Source organism: Equus quagga, chromosome 13 (assembly GCF_021613505.1).
Source record: "Equus quagga isolate Etosha38 chromosome 13, UCLA_HA_Equagga_1.0, whole genome shotgun sequence".
NCBI classification, from domain to species: Eukaryota; Metazoa; Chordata; class Mammalia; order Perissodactyla; family Equidae; genus Equus; species Equus quagga.
The window spans coordinates 19,169,606-19,187,050 of record NC_060279.1 but is presented as its reverse complement, the minus strand read 5'-3'; the positions used below and the strand labels follow the sequence as shown (position 1 = coordinate 19,187,050).

At 39.3% G+C, this 17,445-nt stretch overlaps 1 protein-coding gene across 9 annotated transcripts in view; it reads right to left on the bottom strand.

Moving 5' to 3' along the window:
• SWT1 (SWT1 RNA endoribonuclease homolog) overlaps positions 1–17,445 on the bottom strand; it is a 102,717-nt gene that overhangs the window by 78,966 nt on the left and 6,306 nt on the right. For all 9 annotated transcript variants that reach the window (XR_006891430.1, XM_046680701.1, XM_046680698.1 and 6 more), the window contains 4 exons: positions 14,218–14,307; positions 11,253–11,336; positions 9,668–9,726; positions 4,068–4,809 (listed from right to left, as the gene is read on the bottom strand). Coding sequence is in view for 8 of the 9 variants with exons in the window: in XM_046680701.1 (XP_046536657.1) it covers positions 4,068–4,809; positions 9,668–9,726; positions 11,253–11,336; positions 14,218–14,298 (966 nt within the window). In the remaining variant the exon portion in view is untranslated. The remainder of the gene's footprint in view (positions 1–4,067; positions 4,810–9,667; positions 9,727–11,252; positions 11,337–14,217; positions 14,308–17,445) is intronic.

The window sequence follows — 17,445 nt, the reverse complement described above, 5'->3', positions numbered from 1 at the left end:
TTTCAGGGGCCCTGTACCATCTACAGAATACAAGATAGAAAACCAATCTTTCCCATGGGATACAAAGTAATACACTGGCTTCCTCTCTAACTTCTTCTCCTATGGATTCTCCACATATCTCAACTCCAGTCATACTGACCAGCTTAGTGCCCACGCACATTCTTGCCATTCAATTTCACAACTCTGTGCCATTACACACACTGGCCCTCCACCGTGGTGGGACAACACTGCTACTCCTTGCTCTATATACCTTTCAACACCAAGTTTAAGAATCTCCACATTTGTGAGCCCTCCCTAAACTCATCCCAAAATTTATACTAACACCAACCCAATTCTTAGGGCTCTACTATTTCCTTCACTGTATCACAGTGTATTTGTTTACAAATCTCCCTCCCTGGGAACTTCTTGAGGATAAAGAGCACCTTATTTATCTTTAAGTCCCTAGAACCTAGAAACGTACCTGATACCTAATAAGTATATTTAATTAATGTTTGATAAACTGATAGATTTGTACTTCACAGACTTGTAAGGATTAAGTGGGATACTGTTTGTAAAAGTGGCCTATAAATGATAAATCTCTAGAACATTAATTTGCAATGGTGAGGGAAGGGCGCAAACTGAGAGCGGTCTATATCAAAGGACTACAAGACCTCAGAAACAGAAGTTATTTTCTCTCAGGAAAGTATAACAAGATTTCTAAACCACAGGATTACTAAATCCAGAAAATACAATTATTTCCTTGTAAAGTACAGTCATTATTTCAAGCAGATAATTATCTATTGAGGAATTTGTGAGGAAAATGACAATAAACATAATATTAAGATGATTAGCTACAGTCAATAATATGCTAAAGATAACATATTCAAGAAAGAACAATATTTTCTTACTGCTCCTGTGTCTCAATGACTTTAAGTCAGACAAGACTGCTATTAAAGGCATAGTTTATAAAGAGTATTAATTCCAATAACTGGAAAGTAACCATGTGTGGGGGCCTGGAATTGGCCACCCCAAGATGTCTCTTTGGCATGATGATTATTTGGGGCTGGAAAGCAACTGGTAAGTAGAATTTACTTACCCTTTATAAGAGACATTTACATTGTAAAGGAAAGCTCCATCTGTAAAGATATCTCCCTCTCTACCAGGAAGAAGGGGGGATGACCTTATCTCTAGAAACTCTTAATCAACAGGGAAGGCAAGGACTTAAATCTGCATTTGTTTGTTGTGCTTGTCTGGTAGCCTCCTGTAACTGACTCCCCCCACCCCCAACATCCTCCTTTGTCTTCAGCTGGATATGATGTTTGGGGTGGTGGTTTTGGCCATTTTGGCGAGTTGCTCAGCTTGCCTGAGCCTCTCCCATGTATACATTGACAAATAGAAACGGCAAGCAATAGGATATATTGGAGTACATGAGGAAGCCATTTGGTGTAAACCTAATTCAGCCTGACTTTGCTTTTTTCCAAAAGGGCCTGACTGTGGCCATTGAGCACACTCTGTATATCTGCTTTAAAACATTTCCTATGGCAAGAATAAATGGCCTTAAGACAAAGGTGCAACTTCCCCCCCACATTGGCATTTCCTTAAGGATAAGCATCTTTCCTCAGGCTAGGAACTGATTGCTGCACTCACCTTTGAACACCCAGCTCACCTGTGACCACCCAGCTCAAGACAACAGACCTGCCACCCTGCTGTGTTCACCGAGACAGCAGACCTATCTCCTGTTTCCATCAGTCGCTGTGCTGACAGAGCAGTCTCACGACTACTGTAAAAGGGACATTTCAATCCTACGTGAAACATCCTGTTTGGGGGTATATAACCACTCTGTGCACCCCACTTCTTCGGTACCTTTTCTTCCTTTGGGAAGAAAGGCCCTGGGCCACGGTCCTCCAAATATAAAGCTTTGTTTAATTTTCTCCTGCTATTCTGTCTCACGTGAACTTAATTAGTTCTCCAGCCAAACGAACCAAGAGAGGGTAGAGGAAATGTCTTCCTGCCCTACACATGCAAAAACTGCTTCCCCTACGACTTAATATTCATGCTATGTACCTCCTTCGGTTTGTGTAGCAATTCACTATAGAGACCAAAGGAACCCAGAAGATGCACTGCAGGGATTTCTCATACTATTCCTGAGGTGTGCACCACAAGAAGAACACAAAGCAATGATACAACGATGTTCACTGAACATACTGGCAACTTCAAGTTCCTTTCTTGCATTTACTCTAGGGAACTAATCATAACACAGGAGAAAACTGGAGCTGTCCTTTAAGAAAGCAATAAAAAGAACAAACTCAATTATTTCTCTCTTTGGACCCTTTAAGTTCACTGAACAAAAAGTGCTCTCTCTCAAGCTCTTCTGGCCTCGCTCCTTATAATCCCTCCATTTTTCATAGGAAGTATCTTATACTGCTATCTATAGTCTTGATTCCTAAAAGCAGGTAGGCTCAACCACCCCTATTTCAAGCAGTCTCTAAATTTCAGAATTTTTGAAGTTTTCAAGTTCTAAAGTTACCAAAGTTCTAAAAGTTTTCTTAAAGGTAAATAATTTGCCATAGAAACAAAGCTATAGAGATTAGTTTCTCAAATTAGTCCACAAAAGCCAATTTATTACATAATTTCAAAGCAAACTAGATGTGCCAAGCTTTCTAGCCTGGATCTCTGTACATGTACAGTCATGTGCAGTCAACAATGGACCGCATATGCTACCGTGGTCCCACAGATTAGTACTGTATAGCCTAGCTGTGTAGTACAGGCTATACTATCTAGGTTTGTGCAAGTACGGTGGGAGAGGAAGAAATTTTCCTCTATCCTTCTAGATTCTTCTGGCTGGTAAGAATTAAATTGACATGAGACAGATTAACATGAGAAAAACAAACAAATGCTTAATAACACATATATATGGGAGAAATCTAGGAAAACTGAGTAACTTGCCAAAATGGCTCAAACTCTCACCTTAAATAACATCCTCAGCTAAAGACAAAAGATGTTGGTGGTGGGCAGAGTCAGGGACTTCAAAGGGAAGGAAGATAATTTACAAGCAGGTGAAAAGGAGCAAACATTTGGAAAACAAGTGTTTGGCCATACAGAAACAGATGGACACAAAGGGGAGCCCAACAAACAGGCTTGTCTAGGTTCCTCCCTGTCTACCACCTAGTTCATGTTGTGCTAAGGTGATAGCTCACTTCCTGAGACAGGTTTTTTACATTCTTTTAGGCAGTTAAGGGGAAGGTAACGTGAAAGACTTCCTGAATCTTTTGTTTCTTAAAAATAATCAACCTAAAGTAATCTCCATATTAAAGAGACACATTTTGGGGTGGTAAATTTTGTTTCCCTTCAGTACACTCTATGATGTTCGCACAATGACAAAATCACCTAACCACACATTTCTCAGAACACATCCCTTCGTTAAGGGTTCATTAACACAGGACTGTAGTTCCCTTTGCCTAGAACATCCCTCCTTCTCCCATTCCACCCACCTCACCTTCGCCTGAATAACTCCTACGCATTCTTTAGTTCTCAGTTTAAACGTTACCCGCTCCAGTAAACCTTTCTTAACTAATCCCTCCACAGTGTACCAAGGCCATGTTAATCCTCCGCTGTAATCCCATATTAAGTGATAAGTACTTATCAGACTTAGGGTGACAGCTTGCGTGTCTCCTCACAGGAATAAGTCTCTGAAAACAAAGACTGTGACTGCAGTGCCTGGCACACAGGGGCACTCCAAAAATAATTTGTTAAAACTATTCAGGATATTAAGCCCTGGGTGTTCTATAGTACCTGGGGTTATAGAAGAGCCTAAGACACTGGAGCAGTGCTTTTCTGAAAGGACTATCTCTAACTGCGTCTTTCTACATTTTTACACATTCCCTTCTATTACTGATCCTTCATGCTTACCAGGATATCTTCCTAAGGAAGCTGGAGTTAAAAGGGCAAAATAAAGGAACCAATACAAATCTTCCTAACTAAATTTGAATCAGCCCACTACGATCACAATCAGTGAAAGGAACAACTCAAATCTGAGCATATTAAAACTCTTCGCTAAAACCTATATTCTTCATTTTGTACTACTTTACCTGGGTTAGGTTTGCACTAGAACTTGAATCATTACTTTCATGATGCTCACGATGATATTTTCCTTTTGACTCATGAACAGTCTGCTTACACATGGAATCTGAAAATAAACGTTCTCTTGGGTGCCTAGTCAAATTAAACGACACCCAGCAGCCTTCCAGGCATTCTTTGTTCTCTGGCTTAGTCTTCGATTTGGTAGAATCTACACTGAAGACACTTCCTCCTACAAGCTTCTGGAGAGTATCACAGGATTTTGCTGGGATTTTGAAACTGATCTTCCTTCTTCTAGATTTGAGGGGTTCCTTAATTATCTTGTTGGAACTGTAATCCTGAGAAAATTGGATTCTCTTCCATTTCTCCAAAACACATTTTTCAGAACTGTCTCCAAATTTATTGTACTTTTCTTTCTCGTGTTCTTTCATCTTCCCCCTCTGAGCAAGTAAATGAGCCCATTTTTTTTCATTTGCCTCACCTTCAGCTTTAGGTTTCACATCTTTGGCAATCTCAGGACTGCTAAAGTTTTTATTTCCATGGTCAAGCTTACTCCTAACATTTGTCAATTTACTACCTTTCACTTTAAAATCTACACATTTATTGATATCCTTTTTAGCTCCACTTGAAGAAAAACTCTGTGAAATCATTTGATTATTATTTGAATATGATGCTTCTTGGAGTTTAACGGGTCCTCGGGATGAAAAGCTGATTTTTGGTCTCTTTCGGGCAGTGTCAGTTTCTACATTCAGTCTGTAAAGCAGCACAGAAACCTATGTTACATTATGATTACACAAGATTATACATAATGTTGTACTGTATCATTTTAGTTAGGAAATAACATAACTGGACTGACACAAACTTCATAAAAAGTAAGAAATGGCTACATTAAGAATGAAGTAGAGGGGCCAGCTGGGTGGTGTAGTGGTTAAGTTCACACACCTTGCTTTAGTGGCCTGGGGTTCAGGGGTTCAGATTCCAGGCGCAGACCCAGCACTGCTCGGCAAGCCAAGCTGTGGCGGCATCCCACATGAAATATAGGAAGACTGGCACAGTTGTTAGCTCAGCGACAAATTTCCTCAAGCAAAAAGAGGAGGACTAGCAACAGATGTTAGCCCAGGGCCAATCCTCCTCACCAAAAAAAAAAAGACGAAGAAGTGGAAAGGATTACTCAACAAATGGGTGTTGCAATAATCAATTTACTATTTGGAAAAAGTCCAAATTTACAGCTTTATATAATACCAGACAGCATAAATTAAAATTAAAAGGACTGGGAATTGGTATTTGTTATAAATGTGACAGATTATTAGTCTTAGTTAATAAAAATCTCATCAAAAACTACTAAGACTCTAGAATAGGACATCAACAGAAAATTAATGAAAAAGAAAAAGAGAACAGCTAATAAACATTTGGGGAAAAAAGTCTGACTTCTCTAGTAATCACAGACATGCTAATTACAACATACCATTTTCTTCTATCAAATTAGCAAAGATTTTAAAGTAACATTAAATATTGGCAAGAAGTTATAAAATGGACTCTCTCATATGTTCCTGGTGGAAATGCAAAATGATACAACAGTTCCACAAAATAATTTGACAGTATAATTAAGAATTCTAAAAATGTTCATATTCTTTCACTTCTCAGTAATTACCATTTTAGAAATCTATATCAAGGTGAAAAAAATCTGAAATGGACTAAAAAATAAAAAGATATTCAATTCAGGATTACTTATAACAGCAAAAAATCAGGCACAAAGTAAATGCTAAAATTTTGGAAATGACTAAGAAACATATCATTCTATCAAATATGACAGAATACCATAGTCATTTCAAATGACGTTTATAAAAAGATTTCAATAACACAACAAAAAATATTGATATAACATTAAGCAAAAAACAAGCAGGGCACAAATCTGTATACATAATGTGATCTCAACAATTTAAATAAGCATAGTAAAAAGACCAGAAAGAAATGTGCTAAACTATCAGAAACAGCAATAGCTAGAGGTAATAATAATGTTTTCCTTTTTAAAGTAGATATTACTTTGTAGTCAAAATGAAACACAATCCAGTAATTTATATTTGCAACCCAAAATACTAAAGTTCTGAGATCTTTTTAGACATAAAAGTTAGACATGCAGCAAATACTTTTTTATCAATGACTTAGTGTAAAATCAATATTCAGCTGAAGCTGAATAGCATCATCCTGGATTGAACTCTTACGCCAAAAGAATAAATGTGAAATTTTGTCAAAATCTAATTATAATTAGCTTATTTTAAAATTTAGTAACCATTTTAAAATGTAACATGCTGCACGAACAATAACTTCTCAACATTATCAGCTCCTAGATTGCTCCGTTGGTCATGATAATGCACATTTAGGATACTAAATTACATACTTAATCTCAATTTAGGTCAATTGAAGAATAAAGTACTTTTTAGCTAATTCTGCCAGTAATGGGTACTGCTGATAGCAATACTGTCATCTCTCTAATAGTAACTGAGGCAAAACTTATCTCCTTTTCAACTCCTGGAATTAAAGACTTGGTCAATGGTGACGATGCAATTTTATCGACAAAATCCCACAAACTGAAAGTGTGCTGCTTCTAGAAAGGCTTTCTGAGTCTTTTCAAAAACAGACTTAAAGCTGTTGCCATTTTTACATTTTATTGCTAATACATCTGTATGTACTTAAACCAGAGATCTGGAATTGTGGTAATGGTACAATGTAACTGGCTTTCAGAATGACAAAATTCTCTCTGATTTTCTATCTGCAGCTCAGGTTTCGCTGTTTGCACACCAATTTCGAGGCCTTCCCCGTAGTTGAATATGGAGATTTTTACAGAAGATGCCATATACTATAAATAAATACTTGTAACCTTAAGACAAATTAGTTTGCTTACTTCTCCAACAAGTAAATAACAGCAAACAAACCACTTTCTCTGCAGGCAATGATTGCTAGAAATCCTGCACTCGTTTTTTTTGTGGGGTGTTTTTTTGGTGAGGAAGATTGGCCCTGAGCTAACATCTGTTGCCAATCTTCCTCTTTGCTTGAGGAGGATTGTCACTGAGCTAACATCTGTGCTAATCTTCCTCTATTTTATGTGGGATGCTGCCACAGCATGGCTTGACAAGCAGTGCTCGGTTCACACTGGCGATCCAAACCTGCGAACTGTGGGCCCCCAAAGCGGAGTGTGCGAACTTAACCACTATGCCCCAGACCAGCGCCCTGCACTGTTGATATTAATGCCTGCAAAAGCACAGTATTACAGCTTTCTTTCATCCAAGTAACCTTTTAAATATGTAATAGCTCCTATAACATATTGTTTAAGTACATGACAAGGAAGTTCTAAAATATCTTGTATGCCAAATAGTTTGTCTTTGTTTATTTACTTATTTATTTATTTTTGAGGAAGATTAGCCCTGAGCTAACATCTGCTGCCAATCCTCCTCTTTTTGGGGAGGAAGACTGGCCCTGAGCTAACATCCATGCTCATCTTCCTCTACTTTATATGTGGGACACCTGCCACAGCATGGCTTGTTAAGTGGTGCCATGGCCACACCCAGGATCCAAACCAGCAAACCCCAGGCTGCCAAAGTGGAACGTGTGCACTTAACTGCTGCGCCACCAGGCCAGCCCCAGTTTGTCTTTGACAAAAGAACATTTCACTACAAGTTACACCTAGAGTGCTTGCCAATATTTGCAAGTGAATATTCAGATATTAACAATGAATCCAAATGCCATGCCTTGCTCATATTATTGACATTGTTACCCTGATTAGATATGATGATAACCCACACAATGGCATGGTCACTGATCACATGTGGGTTCCGGGATGCAGAAATGTTGTTGAAGTAGGCATTCAACTATTCAGCATTGCAAAGGCTGAAGCCCAATAGCGGTTTTTGAGTAAATTCATGAATCCTTAGAATAATTTAAATGCTAATCCCAAAATAATTCAACAACATTATTTCTTCCTCCTCCCAAGATTATGTGAACAAGTCTAAGGGGGTAATATACAGATCAGAAGTCTGTCTACTCTCTTATACATGGATATAAAATCAAGGGCTAGAAAATGTGCCCTTAAGCAAATCAAACAGTGTTTTAGAACTCAAAAGAAAAGAAAAAAAGGATACTAGTACAAAAGGCATTAAAAATCCAGTTCAAAAAATTCAGAAAGTGATAGCATAACACGATATTTGTGACAGAACATACTTCCATAGATAACAACACAGAAGCAAAGTATCACAAAAACTAGGAGGAGATGATCCAAAAGAAAAGCTGAAGAAGAGTCAGAGACAAGCTGGATTTGTTGTTTTTAGCAAACATAACTGAGCTTGTCTGGAAAGCAGAACGTTTATTTCTATACTTAATGCCATTTTACTTGTTTTCCCATAACTCCCTATTTTCAGAGAAACCTTGATATTATCAACTTTGATCACACATTATACTTTTTCTATTTACCCCCATTAGTGGCAAGAAATTCCTTTACCACAAAATTCTCTGAAATTTTTATCCAAAGAATGCAGAAGTTAAAGATTAATAATCTCCATTATTCTCCTATCCCCCAAGTTCTTTAGTTGTAGCCACACTCAGTTTAATTCGCATGGTTTTAAAGCCATTTCAATTCAATAAGCTATATAGTCTCTTCAGGGGTGATATGTAAAAATAATTTATCCAAAATTTCTAAATCAGCCTCATGAATTTTTCCATAACTATATGTAATGAAGTGACAAATAAAAATGGCAAGCAATAGGATTTATTGGAGAATATGAGGAAGCCATTTGGTGTAAACCTAATTCGGCCTGACCTTGTCTTTCCAAAAGGGCCTGACCGTGGCCGTTGAGCATGCGTTGTATATCTGCTTTAGATATTCCCTATGGCAAGAGCAAAGGCCCTTGAGATAAAGGTGCAACTTTCCTCCCCCTCTCAACGTTGGCATTCCCTTAAGGATTAAGCATCTCTCCTTAGGCTAGAAACTGATTGCTGTGCTCACCTGTGACCACCCAGCTCAAGACAATAGACTTGCCTCCTGCTACACCCTCCGAGACAGCAGACCCACTACCTGCTGTGTCCATCAAGCGCTGTGCCGACAGGGCAATCTTGTGACTACTGTGGGAGGGACATTTGAATCATATGTAAAGCATCCTCTTTGGGGGTATATAACCACTCTGTGTACCTCACTTCTTTGGTGCCCTTTCTTCCCTCAGGAAGAAAGGCCCCGGGCCATGGTTCTCAGATTTTAGCTCAGAATAAAATCTCCCAAATTTTCATTTATAGATTGGTTATGGATTATTTTCATCGACAGAAGTTATGTATCTTCTAAAAATGTGTCAAAATCAAATCACCTTGAAAGAAAATTTACATTTTTTTCTAAGTATCATTTACACAGTATAGAATTCTGATAGACTTTTTATTTCAGCCAACTCTTCCTTGAATTTATACTAATATTAAGAAAATTCAATAATCATAATCTGTAATAGACCCAGAAATATCTGCATGTGAAACAGTACTAATCAAAGTAAATAAAGGATTTTGTGAATCTAAACATTTAGTCTCACAATTCTATGCCAAAAAAGTAAAAAGATATCAAGAAAAATGGGAAATTTACCTGTTCAGTTCTTGTCTTCTTTTTACATTACAATACAAAATGTCTGTATGATCTGATTTCTAAAAGAAAAAATGTACCATTTAGGAAATATAAATTATACACTGGTATTGTAGTTACAGGGGAGGAGATTGGGAGATAATATTTTTTTTCCATATCTATATGTTAGTGAATAGGCTGACACAGTAACTTCCTTAATCCTCCCAATAATCTTGTGAGACAAATATTATCATCCCCATTTTACAGATAAAGTACCCAAGGCTTAATCAGAGCAAAGTATCTTCCTCACGTCACAGAGCAAGTCAATAGCAGAGCCACGATGTGAAACCAGATCTGTCTACTCTATCTACTCTCTCACCCCGTCTCTCTATGTACTCTGGGAATACCGGGCTAGGCATAAGAAAAATAAGAGAGAAACAGGATATAGTCTCTGTCCAAAAGAGCTCAGAGCAAAGTAAAAGAATAAAGTAGAGAGCAGTAGAAGGATGCGTACAAATAATGTAAGGACATAACTACGGGTCAAAGCAGAAGAATAGATAATAAGTTGTAGAGTTCAAAACATCCATCACGCAAATTTGGAATATACCGAGGAAAAATGGTGAGCAAAATATATGCTAAAGATTGAATATAAATGGAATAAAGACTAATGGATAAAATAAAAAGGCATTCTCAGCTAAGAATGTTTAAGAATTCTAAGAAGCTGGAGATGACTGGCATAAATTCAGCAGAAAGAAAATAAACCAGTCTAGCTAGAAGCAGAAGGACTGCTTTGAGGAAGAAGAAAAAAGAAAACTGTAGAGTTAAGGTATGACCAAATATAAGAGGGCACTGAAGGACAAACTAAAAAGTGACTGAAGATTTCTCAACAGAGGAGAAATATGATGAAATCAGTGTTTTAAGGCGGTTAATATACCACCAATAAATTGAAACAGCAGTTTCATTATATAAAAACAAACAAATTCTTAAAAACATAATTCTGTATTCATAGAACTTTCACAACTACTCTCTCTTATTACCCACAACAACTATGTGGCTATCCCAATACACACCTAACTTCAACTTGAACGTGGAAGTACTTCACCAGCCACCCACGCACTAGCTTCACGTGTTCAGTCTGCTGCCACTGTTTCTAATTATTTGAATGACAGTGGAAAGAACTCTGGACTTGGCTCTGTTGCTGTAAACAATTTCGTGTCCTTGGACAAGTCACAACCTTCTGAATCTCAATTTCTGAATCTGAAAATGCAAACACTATATCCGCCTTGGCTACCTCAAACGGAAATTGTAAAGAGAAATATAACCAGATGTGAGAAAAGACTTAAAAACTGCCTAAATTTATATCCACGTCGTCTAATCCCACATGATGGGGTCTATCAGTACAATGAAATAAAGAACTTGATAAATGCTTTGTGCTGAGGAGAAGGAAGAAAAAACCAAACACTAGTTTTCCTTCTATTGGCTACAATAAGATATAAAGAAAAAGTTAATATAAAAGTAGTGTCACAATTTATAGTATCATAAGCCTTCCAACTGTATATTAAACTTTAATATGAATAATTTTGAGAGTTACAGTATCTAAACTACTCACCAGTTTTCTCTTCTCTGATGAAACAGATCTTACAGAGCAAGCTGAACCAGCAGAACTCGCTGAGTTTTTTTTCTCTTTCTTATCCTGAGAAAGCCATTTGGAAAAAAGGAAAGAAAAGCACAAGATAAAGCACAGTGTAAGACAGCATCATTTCATCACTGTCATTATAAATCAACATTCCTTCTACTTAATAAGAAACTTCAGAGGGGAAGAATGTTTCAAAGCACACAAAATTTGGTAAGAGGAAGAGAAACTCAACCAGAAGGGAATCTCAACTAGAAATCGGAAGATACAGGTACTCTTGAATCAGAGATGAGACGGGATCCAGGTGCTACAGCAGAGGCCAGTAGACAGCTCAGATAAGGGCACTGGGAGTGGCACTGCCATGGTGGGATTCAGCCTTCTACAAAGCAAAACCACGTATCTACTTCTTTTTCAATGGATCCTGAATTCAAGAGAGCCAGGACAAACATATTCGGACTACCAAGCATGTACCAAAGACATTCTAGATGGTGGGGACAGATTAATGAAAAAACAATAAAAGTCCCTGCCCTCATGGAGGTTAAAATCTAGGGCAGGAATTTACAAATAAACAAGTAATATACTTAGTGTGTCAGATGATGCTATGGAAAAAAATAAAGCAGAGAAAGGGTCAGGAAGGGCTGGGAGGTGGAGGCGGAGGCAGTTGCAACTTTAAACACAGTCAGAAAAGGCCCCACTGATAAGTTCACAGGAGAATGGGGGATAAGAGCAAGGGCAAAGGCCCTGAGGCAGGAATGTGCCTGGCTTTTGGAACAGCAAGGAAGCCATGGAGTGGAGAAAGCAAGGAGAGAATGAGAGGGAGATGAGATGGAGAGAGCAAGTCGCTTTGTTAGCCCCTGCAAAGAACTTAGCTTTTACCCTGGATGACGTGGAAAACCTCTAGAAAGTACTGAACAGGGGGGTGACATAAACTGACTTACACTTTAATAGGATCACTCCAGCTGCTGTGTTGAGAAGTGAACAGAGGAGGCAAAGGCAGAAGCAGGGAGATCAATTTAGACACTACTGGAATAATCTAGAAGAGCAAGCGATGGCCTAGATCACAGTGATAGCAGTAGAGGAGGCAATCAGACTCTGAATATATTATTAAGAGAAAGCTGATGGAATTTGCTGATAGACTTGATGCAAGGACAGCATGAGGACAAGGGTTTTGGCCCAAGCAACTGAAAGAACAAAACTGCAATTTACTAAACTGGGAAAACTGTGGCAGGCATCCCACATATAAAGTGGAGAAAGATGGACACGGATGTTAGCTCAGGGCCAGTCTTCCTCAGCAAAAAGAGGAGGATTGGCAGTGGATATTAGCTCAGGGCTAATTTTCCTAAAAAAAAAAAACAAGAAAAGCAGAAAAAAAATATGGGAGCCTGGAGGGCTGCTGGGAGGAGAGGGGAGCAGCAAGTTAAATGACACTCCCACCAATACACAGCCCTTTGCCCTCTTGTCAGTCCCCACATGGGGCTGCGGCCTTCAGGAAGGACTTCTCCTAGCTCCACTGGTCTCAGTTCAGCAACTCCCAGGTTCCCTTCCCTCATTCCCCTCCCCCTTCTCTACCTCCCCTCCCCCTCTCCTCTCTAGCCCCCTCCTCTCTCCTTCTGTTTGCTGGGTGCTTCACCCCAGCCACCAGCCACGGGGCTGTTCTTTCCCACAAAGATCTGCCCTCTGCTTTTCTAAGAAAAAAAAAGAAGATGAGGAGGAACCAGCAAAGACCACTTCGAAGAAGTCACCAACGAGGAGGAAAATAAGGAGAGTATGGTGTCTCAAAAAGCTAAGGAAAGAAAGTGTTTCAAGGAGAAGGTGAATCAGCCATGTCAAATACTGCTGATGGGTCAAGACAGACGGAGTATGAAAACTGACCAAGGGATTTAGCAACGTGGAAACCACCGCTGGCCGTGAGGAAAGCAAATTTGGAGGAGCAACGGCAAGAGGGAATCTGATTCAAGTAGGTGAAGAGAGAATAGGAGGAGAACTACAAAGAAAATGCCAATTATCAGTGTCACATAGGGGATAGATAAATCAAGGACACCAGAGGACTGTCTGGCCACGTTCCAGGGGCCCTTTTCCAATTATTTCTGTACCTAGGAGGCCAAATTAGTAATCAGGAAGTTAGTAAGCAAGGGAAAAACACCAAAAAGTTTAATGATCTTTGGGATACTGCATCCAGGTGATGAAAAAGCCTATGAACTACCAGAGAAATCACTTACATAGCGAATATTCACCTTTGCCGGATTTTACTCTCCCATCTTAGATGGCATTACAGCATAAACATCGTCTAATTCTGATGATGCACTATGCAGACTATTCAGAGAGTTTATAATAAAAAACTGATGGCAGGGTTTTTGGTTTGCTTGCTTTGGTTACATCAATCACATTTCAGTCTTGCTTCCTGGAGACAACACCCAGCTCAATTACTTAGACATTCTAAATTTCATCTACCAAAACACTTCTAAGGCAGAGTGCTGACAGTAGCAGAGAAAGGAACATGTGAGCACACCTTCCCTACTCTTAGCCTCCCCCACACAGGGCAGCCAGTTCTGACTGATTAGCACATAATCCTATCCAAGGCGGAGAGAATGGAGAAGGGAGAAGATGTGCAAAATGGTCTCCTGGTGAGTTATTTCTATGAAAATGAGGATTTGGGGCATAGAATTGAAGTCAGGAATGCCGAGGCAAATTACTTATCTCTCTAAGCCTCAGTTTGTTCATTCATGCAAATGGGTTATTAACAGTACCTACCTCACAGAGTTGTGAGGAATAAATAAAATAATGCAAAGAAAGAATGGGAAAAACAGATGACTTCTCCTTGGTCAGAAGGGCAGAACAAAATGTTTACATATCTCATTTTAAGACTGAGGTGTATTTTTTCATTACACAAAAATAAACTGTAAAAAAGGGTATCTTTGGGTCAGTAAATCAAAATTCTTACTTCTTCATCAAAGTTGGGTGATGAGGTGGTGCCTTTTCTCTGAGACTTGTCTTTTTTTCCACAAGATTCTTTGTTGGACATTTTGAAAAGCTAAAACAAACATTAAAACAAACAAAAAAAATTAGAAATTATTCTTTTGGTTATAGTAAGATTGGAGTTTTATAAAATGATTTCCATTTGCTAACCATTCCCAAGGTGACAGGATTCTCTGATCGTTCCACTTTACTTATATTCTCTCTCATAGAGATTTTTCCCTCTCCGTCAGCTTCATCTACCACCTTTCTAGGAATGACTCTCAAACTGTGCCTTTAGCCCTGACTTCTCTCTAAGCACCACATCACCTTTTCAGCTGCCTGCAGGACTGCAGTATTTTGCCCCACCTACACCCCAAGACCAATTAGTCATGAGTCTTTATTTTCCTGACACACCCTCTGTCACTCACTGGGTAAGACTTCCAGCAAGTCATAATCATTTTTTGAGCCCCAGTTTCATTATATGTAAAATAGCGGTAACCCATCCCAGATGGTTTTTGAGGGACTCAAATAAAACAATGGATGTAAAAAATACTCTGCACAGGGTAGTATACAGTAGGAACTAAATAACTACTGGTTTACATGGTTGTCTTTCTACTAAATGCTGAGCTCCTTGAGGAGTATGCTGTATTAAAAACTTAGGAGGTGCTCATAAATGTCTCAGCAAGCATTTATGAGTGAATGAGTGAACTTTTCTTCCTCAGAACAATCTTCATTCTTTCATTCTGGGCCACTTCCAACTCTTGCCCATTGCATTTCCTCCTTCCACTTCCCATCCTAGTCTCACTTTTCCAGCCCTGCTCTGGATCCAAGTCAATACTGTTAGCGGCTGACAAAAAAAAACCCAGTAAGACAACACTGGTATCCCTTATAGTCATAAACATCCTCAAGTTAGTGTGCACCAGAAGCATCCTGTGTTGAAACATACAGGCCAGACACTGGGAACACCACTAGGTCTGCGGGGCAGGAAGATAAAAAAGGGGTCTAGGGGGGCTGGTGCAGTGGTGCAGTGGTTAAGTGTGCACGTTCTGCTTCACTGGCCCGGGATTCACTGGTTCGGATCCCAGGAGCAGACCAACACACTGCTTGTCAAGCCATGCTGTGGCAGGCGTCCCACACACAAAGCAGAGGAAGATGGGCACGGATGTTAGCTCAGGGCCAGCCTTCCTTAACAAAAAAGAGGAGGATTGGAGGCGGATGTTAGCTCAGGGTTAATCTTCCTCAATAACAACAACAACAAAAAACCTCAATGAAGAAAACAAAGGAGGTCTAGGGGCCAGCCCAGCAGCATAGTGGTTAAGTTCGCGCACTCCACTTCGGTAGCCCGGGATTCTCAGGTTTGGATCCTGGGTGCAGACCTACACACCACTCATTAAGCCATGCTGCACAGCATCCCACATACAAAGTAGAGGAGGATTGGCACAGATGTTAGCTCAGCAGCAATCTTCCTCAAGCAAAAAGAGGAAGATTGGGAACAGAAGTTAGCTCAGGGCCAATCTTCCTCACCAAAAAGAAAGGAGGGGTCTAAAAGCAAAACTCAAAGGAGAATTTAATACTGGTAGTGACACGTATTGAGACTATGAACATAACAATGGCCAGAAACCAAGCAATTGCAATTACTCCTGGTCAATCATGATCACACTAAGTGCAGTTCTATAACAGAATGACCCATTATATGAAATCGAGCTCTTACAATACTCTGATGACTATGAAGGGAAAGAAGACAAATGCTGATAGCTAACAGAAAAGCTAATAATAATACAAATCAGTAAAAGAATATTCAACATAGACTTCTCAAATCAGATTCTAAATTGCCCAGAAATTTTGCTTTGTAAGACAGTTCATGGCAATCACTGAATTCACAGTTGAGTTTTCAGATTAGAGTAATAATCTCCTTTTCCTTTTCTTGTTCCCAGGATTCCATTCCATGGGAAAAACAGGTATAATAAAAAACAATAACTTCCATGAAATGAATTTAGACGCAATGGATTGGTTATAATGTTACCTTTTACAATTTAAACTGATCCCTGTTGGTCTGATTACAAAATTACACACTAATTTAAACCTTTTCGCCACAAGACAAATTGAAAAAATACTGCAGATAGTGGACTATTGAAGGAAAAACACCTATATGTTCACAATGACAAATGCTTTATATTTGTTTGCTGCCAAAACCAGCTAGGCATCGAGCCGAAGGAGTGGACAGAATTAATAGACAGAACACAATCTACATATTCAATGGGACAGGGGACCATCAGCCTCAATAACTGAGGTGAGGTCCCTCTGATGGCCACGTATTTATTTGTGGGTAAAGAATCACAAGCATGTACAATACCAGGAACTCATGCCTGCAGGGACACTCAAGCCAAAGCCCAAAGGTCCTATCCTTCATCCCTCTGAAGCACACCAGCCCTATCCCAGGTCAGTCCCTTGGGGAGTATCTTAAAAACAATCAGCAAGGTATGCTGGCGGCGTTCGGTTCCTGCAAGGGCTCAGCGTTCCCAAGCCCCTTGCCTTCATGCTCAATAACATACACCCCTCCGGCCTTGAATCCCAAAGCACAAACAATCTGCTATAATAATTATAAGAGTCAGCAGATCACATATCTCCCAGCCACCCATTCGGAATTTATTTTTCCTAGGCTTAAAGTCTAGCAAGAATGCTGCTATGATCTCCTGCAGCATTTCCCCCTTTTTGTTTTTGTAAGAAGAGGTAAGCGGTCTGGGCAGTTTCTCTCTTAGCCAGTTCTCAGAAGGTTTTTCTCGTGCATCTGAGGACTAAGCAGAAAATAATGAAAAATATACATCCTGATATAACAGTTCCAATAAGGCTACCGTCAATGGTTTTTATCCAATCAGTAGGAAATATCTTTGACAAGCCAGTATGTATACCATCAAATAGTTCAGATTCACATAGCAAAGATAATTTAGCATCTTGCATATGTTTTACTTTAGCTTGCAATAAATCTGTATCTAATGTGAGATTGTCCTTGAGGTGGCCCTTTCCATGCCGCCTTCTAGTGCTCCAGGCATGCTTGCAATCATCATAAGGATGTGGTGTGATACAGAGCTCAGTAACATTCCAATCACCTTGCAGTCTGACTAGCTTTTTTAAGTTATGTACTTCATCTCCCAACATTAATACAGCATTTTCCAGATCCACTAGCTGTTCACTGACTCCCTGATCAATTCTTGTC